At 43.2% G+C, this 8,731-nt stretch overlaps 1 protein-coding gene across 1 annotated transcript in view; it reads left to right on the top strand.

The window, feature by feature from the left end:
• Window positions 1–1,280: 1,280 nt before the first annotated feature.
• LOC139332769 (actin filament-associated protein 1-like 2) overlaps window positions 1,281–8,731 on the top strand; it is a 12,754-nt gene continuing 5,303 nt past the window's right edge. The window contains exons 1-4 of the mRNA XM_070964865.1: window positions 1,281–1,459; window positions 6,742–6,876; window positions 7,562–7,639; window positions 7,720–7,778. Of these exons, the coding sequence (XP_070820966.1) occupies window positions 1,378–1,459; window positions 6,742–6,876; window positions 7,562–7,639; window positions 7,720–7,778 (354 nt within the window). The 5' untranslated portion in view covers window positions 1,281–1,377. The remainder of the gene's footprint in view (window positions 1,460–6,741; window positions 6,877–7,561; window positions 7,640–7,719; window positions 7,779–8,731) is intronic.

Here is an 8,731-nt window from a genome sequence, read left to right as displayed (position 1 = left end):
GCAGCTGTATGAGCTGAATGCTAATGCTGCCATGCTAACATGCTCACAATGACGATAATATGCTGATACTGTATTTAGCAGGAATAATCTTTATCATTTTCACATTAGTTTAGCATGTTAGCATGAGCTAATTAGCAGTAAAGACAAAGCACCGCTGAGGCTGATGGGAATGTCTTCAGCTCTGCAGATGTTTGGACATAAACCAAAATAATGGACACACTGAACTGACGATCATTCAATCTGAATGTCTGAACTACATTTCATGACAATCCCTCCTGGAGTTTTCAAGATAGATCAACGTAGCCGAGCAACACGGAGCTCGTGGTTATGATGCGATAAGTGGTTAAGTCGTGAGAACACTGTTGCTAGTCAACAGCTACATGAACGTTACTGTCGGTGTCTAGACGCCGCAGGCTAACAGTTTAGCAAGTTAGCGAGAATGCAACATGATGCAGGAAAAGCAAAGGATAAATGAAAGGATGAAGAGGATGATGATAAATATAAATATATAAATAAATAAATATATAAATATATAATAAACTGTCCCATGTGAAGCATCACGTAGCGCTCAGGCTAACGGTGGCTAACATCATCTGGCTCACTGCAGACAGAGACGACCAAAGTCTGCAGCTTGACTCTGATTTTCAGATCTTTAATAAAACATGAAGCTCAACATTTCTGCTTTCACAGCTGAACACAGATCACGTCTCTGCCAGCGTCTCAAAACAGTCAAACGTAGCTGTCAGGTAGCGACACGTCGTTTCAGCCCACAGGTTGACTGAGGACTATTTTCAGTGGCGGATGAATCCACTTTTGGAGCTGTAGTGTGTGTGTGTGTGTGTGTGTGTGTGTGTGTGTGTGTGTGTGTGTGTGTGTGTGTGTGTTCATGGTGATGAAGAACAACAGTGAGGCTCACTGATGAGTTTTAATGGAGCTCAGAGGACAAAGATCAATCAGCTGTGATACACAAACACTGAACTGTTAGCGGTTAGCGGTTAGCAGTTAGCGGTTAGCATTCACTGCTGCTTTGAGTCTGAACGTGAAGAAGAAAAACAGATGATGAGCAGAGCTGTAGCTGAAGCATCTATGGCCGTGGTCTTCAGTCAGGATGTTGTTTTTCTCCCTCTCTTATCGTGAGTCCCTCCTCTCCCTCCACTGCCTCCTCTCCCTCCTCTCCCTCGTCTCCCTCCTCTCCCTCCTCTCCCTTCTCTCTCGTCTCCCTCGTCTCCCTCCTCTCCCCCTCTCCCCCTCTCCCTCCTCTCCCGCCTCCCACACAGAGGCAGGACTCCACCGTCCAAGCTGAAGCTGCTTCACACAGCAGACGGACGAGTTCGTGGAGGAGGACGCTCCTCTGTCTCTGCTCCAGACGCTGCTTTGATGGTTTGGACTCTTCAGCGGAGACATGAGACTGAAGATCAGCAGCTGCTGAGACCACAGACGGACATGGACAAACAGAAAGGTACTGAGTCCACCCTGTTACTCTCCCACACAAACTTCTGCTTTACTTTGAGTCCTTTCTTTTCTCCTCGAACACGTCTCAGAGGAAATTTATCTGACAGCTTTAGTTCGAGGTGACTTCACAAAGTGAAGAAGCACATCTGAACCAATGAATCAATCAATCAATGAACCAATGAATCAATGAGTCGATGAGTCGATTGAGAGAAAATTTATTGGAAACTATTCTGATCATGGTTTCAGTCACTTTTTGAATGATCTGAATTTATTTGTGATGATGTTGAGTTTTGGACTAAAACACTGTGAAGGTGTCTGACCGAGTACTTTGAATACTTGAAGTACATTTACCTGATTATACTGTTCATTATACTGTTCATGAGTAACTCTTTTCACAGTGTAGTATCAGTACTTCTGTAGTATCAGCTGTTAAAGATAAAACATCACAGAAACACAGTAATGTTTCAGGGACGACGTATTCACTCCACAGGACGTCAAATCAAAGAACTACGAGGTTTCACTAACGTTTCATTATCGTCTTGAATCTTTAAAAAATCACCTGAGGTCTCACCTGACAACTTCACGATAGACAATAAAGACTGAAGAAAATATTCACATTTAACACAAAAACGACCACCTTTTCTACACATCACATGAAACAAATGTCAGAAATAAACGTGATCATTCACATTTTAAGATGAGATGTCAGTACATGTGAATTATTTCCTGTAAAATGTGGAGTGTTCGATAGAAACACATATTATGAGTTCATGAATCATTATTTCACATTGGAAAACACAAATTTCACATCAAGTTTTTTGTATTGTTTCTGTTTTATTTACAGTTTATTTCCTGTGTTCTTATGACCTCACTGTAAAAAATAAGGGTAACACTACGAGTCCTAATTTTAAACTTAAATCAGTCAACTGGAATCCAACATGTTGATGTCATAAATTCCTCGTCTTTATCACACTGATGGGATGTTAACAACAGCAGCACAACAATCGGAAACACCCGTCTGTCCTTCTCCATCATCATCATCATCATCATCATCCTCACTTCCTGCTGCCCTCAGGAGACTGAGCTCAGAGACTGTTTACATTCAGACTGTGTGTGTTCACAATGTGCTGTTTTTCTCCTTTTACCAGCAAAGATAATTCCACTTTATTCAAACCTGAGTCCCACTTTGGTGGTTTTGCTCTTCTTTTCTCACAGTAATAATAACACGAAGTGTGTTTCCGTCATCGTGCTAATCGACTGAAGCTTAAGCTAACAAGTCCCAGGTCATGATCGGGACCCTGAACCAAGGCGTTCTCTGGGGACCCCTCCTCAGATCCACGGCTATTGATTCTAGTATCTCTGTGGGCCTTCCTCACCGTACCATGCTAACAGGATGAAGCTAATGCTAACCTCCCATGTTAAAAGTCGAATCCTGAACCCCAAATCCACGATCAGGATACAGCTGCAAACGTTAGCCTATAAGCTCTGAAAACACTCAGGATCATTATTACCGTAACCTGTAACATTTCAAAATAAGGTGGGCTAGTTAGCTCACTGCAATATTACACATACAGTTTATATATATACAGGTTTACATTTATTTATCATCCAAAACTGCACTAATATTTTGCTAGATTTGCTTTAGTTTTACTTATTTATATTTTTATTGTTATTCCTGCTTACATTTTTGGTCACTTATTACCTTTTTCTAAATATTGTGTATACATTCTGTGTTTGCCTGTATGTTAATGCTACTGCAACAAAACAATTTCCCAAATTGGGATCAATAAAGAAGCAGTCTAAGTCTAAGTCTAAGTCTAAGTCTAAGCTCATGCTATGCGCATGGTTGGCCTTAACACTCTGGTACTGACAATTAGCCTGACCTGCTAACGTTGGCAGAACGAAAACATGCTTTCGTTGGTTTTTCACTCTTGGGCTCTCGTGTTTTTGGTTGTAGAAGCTTTGCAGACTGCGTCCTTTGCACCATGTGGTGAGCAGAGCTGTCCTCTGATTGGACGACTGACATTGAGGCAGTTCGAGGAGTCAGTAGCTCCGTAATGTAAATGTTTCTGCTGCCCTATTTTTACCAACCGGAGGATGAAAGAGAAAGCTGCTCCACACCCTGCGACACACACACACACACACACACACACACACACACACACACACACACACACACACACACACACACACACACACACACACACACACACACTTAACCTCAGTCAGTAACAGGATCAGCTTCATTGGCCAGAAAGATCAAATCTGACTGTAGAGAAACTTCTGTACTACACAATGAACACAAAATACACTAAGAACACAGAAGTACTACAAACTGACCTGTAAACCAGTGGGACCAGTGGGACTGCTGGTAGGTTACCAGTTAACATGAGTTAATTACACGACAGAAAAATACAGCTTGTTTGTTAATTTGTTAGAAAAGTGTCTTTGACTTCGTGAACACATCGTGAACTGAAAACAGGACGACTGACTGAATGTGTCGAGATCGAGTAAAATGTGTGTGTGTGTGTGTGTGTGTGCTTACATTTTGGGGACTCTTCCTCATGGGGACACAACGCAGGTCCCACAGTGTGAACCTTTAAGGTTCAGGATGAAGACCGCAAAGTTAGCGTAAGGAAATGAATGTAAGTCTGTGTGTGTGTGTGTGTGTGTGTGTGTGTGTGTGTGTGTGTGTTCTCTCTGCAGCATCAAAGCCACAGACAGGAAGTGATGTTGATGGTCAGATAAGCAGCGTTCAGTAACACAAACTGTTTCTCGGTCTCTCCTGTTGTAAACCGTCTCTGAGGTGTTTCTCTGCGGACAGACGCTTTCTGTTGTTGTTGTTGTTGTTGTTGTTGTTGCGGTGCTCGGTGTGTTGTGGGTGTGTGAGGTATGTGCCGCTCAGTGTTTAAACCAGCAGCAGCCTGATAAGCAGAGCTGCAGGATCCTTAAAATCAGCAGAGACGAGTTAATCAGAAACTTTTAACCTTCGTCTCCCACTCAGCTCGCAGTGTGAATGGACTCACTCTGTCCCTCTGAATGGAGCTCGGGGACAATCGCCGTCTGTTTGGACGCTTTGTCTCTGCATTTTTTACATTTTCCCCTCCTTCTCATGATAATTCAGGCTGTTCTGAGGTCTGTTCGCTCAAACCTCTGCAGCTCATTCGTTCCACTGTCAAAACAACGTCAACACAATTTCAGGATTTCAGCTTTTTGGCAGAAATTCTGTTTTGACTTTTCAGCAAAAACAATTTCTTTCATTCTCAGGTCTAATGGTCAAGGTACTGAAGAGATAAGTTAGTGTTTAGTGTTTTTCTAGCTTGTTTAGGGGGTCCAGTGGTCATTGACCGAGTCCAGAAGTCTTTTTGTTGGTTGTGGAACTCTTTTAGATCAGGGAAGATGTTCTACAGGTTCTTTAGGTGGTTCTTTAGGAGGATCTGGTCTCTCTGAAGGAGTTTCCAGCATTAAGGAGGTTCTATAGGTGTCTTTGGGGTGTTTATGGGATTTGCATCTTGTTTAAGTGGTCACTGAGGGGCTCTAGAGAGGCCTATTAGGAAGTTGTTATGGTCATTAAGGAGGTCAAGGGGTCCACCAAGATCCTTCAGATCCTCTGGGACGTTCTGTTGGTCACTGAGGAGGTTCTAGAGGTCCTGTAAGACATTGCAGTGGGCCATAAGGAGATCTCAGGGTCCTCACAGATGTGGAACATCAGATTAAGCTCTGGTTGAAGGTAAAACGTCAGTTAGATCAATGAAAATGTTCCTTGTGCAGAATTTGCTTCAAACGTTCCAATTATTTTACACAACCGACAACTTCCTGTTTCTCAATGTTTGAACAGGGACCTTCAGTTTAAACACGATGTAAACACACACACACACACACACACACACACACACACACACACGCATGCAGTCTTTGTTCTGTGTTAAACATTAGCAGCATCCAGCAGCTTATCGCTGCACATCACTGAACATGTGAAGGCCAGAACATCTGAATACTTGTGCTGGGAAAGTTTACCTGAACAGGTGCAGTCAGTTCAGCGTTCAGGCCTTTTTCATTCACTCATCAACAGTAAATAACCTGAACGGTCCCATTTTAAACAGGCAGCAGCGTCTGTGTTCACCCCTCAACGCCTTTAACTGAACTCACCTCAGTTCAGGTCAGATCAGCTGATTCATGAACTCATACATCAGTAAAGATGTGATTAACAGACGCGCAGACTACAGACAGACTCACACCTGTGTATCAACACAGTGCAGGAGAGGAAAACGTTATCCAAGCTAAAAGGATCAAACAGGATCACAGTGGTTATGAGTAATGAGACGTAACAGGGCCGCAGAGAAAACAGTTTGTGTTTGAGTGTGTTCGACAGCAGATAACGTGACGTGAGAGGCGTCGCACAGCGCTGCCTTCAATGACTTCAGCTCGTCTCAAGCCTAAACACTAAGTCAGTGTTTATTCACTGAGAGACAACGTCTTCATTCACAGGACGATCACAGACTGACATCATGAGGTTTTGTCTTTAATCGACCGCTGACGACAAACTCAACCTCATCGCTCACATTTATGACCTCAGTGTGACAAATTCAAGGAAGAAATACTCGTTTTCATCTAAACATAGCACCGTATGAACACCTGCACACGCTAAATGTCAACAAATCAAACGTCCCTGTTGACGTGTCTGCAGTGTGTTGACCGGCTGAACGATCTTTAACATCGTGACTTAAACATGATTAATGCAGATATTTAAAGGTCACTCCAAACTTTTAACACTTTAAAAAAGTCTTTCAGACTTTAAGAGTTAAGATTAAGCTCGTGTGGACAGATGCAGTACATCCTCCACAGTTTGTTCTCATGCCTGATTGTTAGCTTCTTCTACAGGTTACGGACTCTTTCCTTTGTTTTAATGCCTTCGTGCTGTTTTTGTTGTTGCTTGGTTGAAAATAGAGGAATCCGCTTGTTGGCCAAACGATGGAAACATGATGGAAATGTGACATTTCTGTTTTCTTCATGTGTGAATGTGAGGAAGGTCAGAGTCTCCTCATCCTCCCTGGACGTTTCAGTCACATTCTTCGTGTGTCATGATTAACTGAGTCTGTTTCCATGTTTGATGGAAACTGATTGTGAGATAAAACATGACTCATCGCTTTGCCTCTCTGCCAGCAGTCAGTTAAACGATGACTCAGATTCAGATAAACTCTGTGAATTAATGAAAGGAACAGAGACACAGCTGAAGAGTCCAGCTGTTCACCTGTCTGTCCATCTGTCCACCTGTCCGTCTGTCTTTAGTGCTGGCCAAGCTGATCTGGGACCTGCAGTCCTTCCTGTCTGTTCTGGACTCAGAGAACCTGAGTTACATTGCTCAGGCTCAGAAGAAATCCATCTCAGAGCTGCTGTCCAAACTGCAGAGCAACGACACGCCAGGTAAGAATACTACTACTATTACTGATACTACTACTACTGCTATTACTGCTACCAATACTCTTAGTACAACTGAAAAAAATCTAAAGAAAATTTGTGTGTTCACTGCTGAACGTTTGAAACTGATGTGAAATAGTTGAGACACAGAAAGAAGCTGAAGTGTTCATTTGAGTGAAAGTGAAGTTGAGGTATCTGTGAAAGTGAAAATAGTGGAAATGGTGGAAGATTTAGTGGAAATCAAACACGGTGGATTCAGTGAGTGAGGGGTAGTGACTGAACGCAGCTGAGATGAAGAATAAGAGATGAAACAGCTGAAAGGTGAAGCGTGACTGAAAGCAGATGAGATGCAAAGTGAGGAGCCGTCAGAGCAGTTGAAGGCTGAGCTGAAGCTCTGCGAGCTCTGGAGAGCGTGAGCGGTGGGATTGGCTGAAATATCAGACGACAGGTCAAAGGTGAAAGCAGCTGAAGTGTCTGGTCCATATGTTCAAATGTCAGTTCAGGTGTGTGAGCTGAGTTAAAACGCCAGTTGGTTGAAATTAACTGCAGGTAAAATGTTGAAGTGTCAGATCTGAAAGTAGTTAAACCAGTACAGCCAGTACAGCCAGTACCACCAAAACCAGCACGGTGCATCTGGTCGCAACGCTGCTGATGATCATTGACACAGGCTGGATGTTTGCTGTCTTTCTAGTGGAAGATGCTGAGTACATGATCATGAGCTGTCCATCACTGTCTCCTAGCAACGAGCAGATAGACACACCTGGGACAGGTAAGAAACGAAACGTGCTTCTAGTCTCGTGTGTGATTTAAAGGACATTTTGAAATGAGATTTGTTTGCTTGTCCAGAAGGTGTCCAGTCCTCTGAGCTGGTCTCAAAGCAGGACTCGTCTGTGTGGCTGAGGAAAGGGGTGAGTCAACGCGCATTTCCAACGTTTCTCACCCAGTGCATGCTGGGATACCCTCCTGCCTGCTTCTCTGAACAGAGCAGTGGTGGAAGAAGTACTCGGGTATTTTACTTAACTAAAAGTAGTAACACCACATTGAAGAAATACGAGTAAAAGTCCTGCGTTCATAATATTTTCTTTTGGAAAAATACAGAAGTATTCGCGTCAAATAGACTTTAAGGTCCAGCTCTTCACAGTCCACCATGTTTCTACAGGAGCCCAGAGGGGACAAACAAAACACTGATTATAGAGGAACGGTCATGTTTTTAGTGATCACCACTGGGGAGGTGACACGAGGGGTTTTCAGTCGGTTGCAATCTGCAGAGTCACCACTAGGTGCCTCGAAATCCTCCACTCTGGACCTTTAAAGTACCACAGTAAAAGTACTCATGCAGAATGTAATACTGTGGAGCTCTGGACCAAACAAACATGCTGAAGCGTCACTTTGGACTCATCGTCACCACATTACTCACTGTTCTCACAAAGTTTCCAAACCAATCGATCGATCAATCGATCGATGGAACAAATGATCAGCAGATTGATCCAGAATGAAAAGAATCCTTAGTTTCAGTTAAAATGAGCTTCACCTCAACCGACAACAGGAACGTCCTGCTGAGACGTGAACGAGGAGACACAGTGATCCACAGAGACCAGAGGACAACAGACACAGGGGACACTTTACTGCACCTGAGTACTTTTACTTCAATACTTGAAATACATTTTACTGATTATACTCTAATGGAGCATATTCACAGTGTGGTATTAGTACTTTTACTGAAGTACTGGGTGTGAATACTCAGCAGCATCCTGTACTACAAGAAGCAGATTCCACAGTTTTACTCGGACTCAGAAACAGACCTGATGTTTTTCCTCTCTGACGTCTGTTTCACGTCTCGACCTCATCACGGCTCCTGCTG

The sequence above is a fragment of the Chaetodon trifascialis genome, chromosome 6 (assembly GCF_039877785.1).
Source record: "Chaetodon trifascialis isolate fChaTrf1 chromosome 6, fChaTrf1.hap1, whole genome shotgun sequence".
Lineage (NCBI taxonomy): Eukaryota > Metazoa > Chordata > Actinopteri > Chaetodontiformes > Chaetodontidae > Chaetodon > Chaetodon trifascialis.
This window is presented reverse-complemented; position numbering and strand designations above follow the sequence as displayed.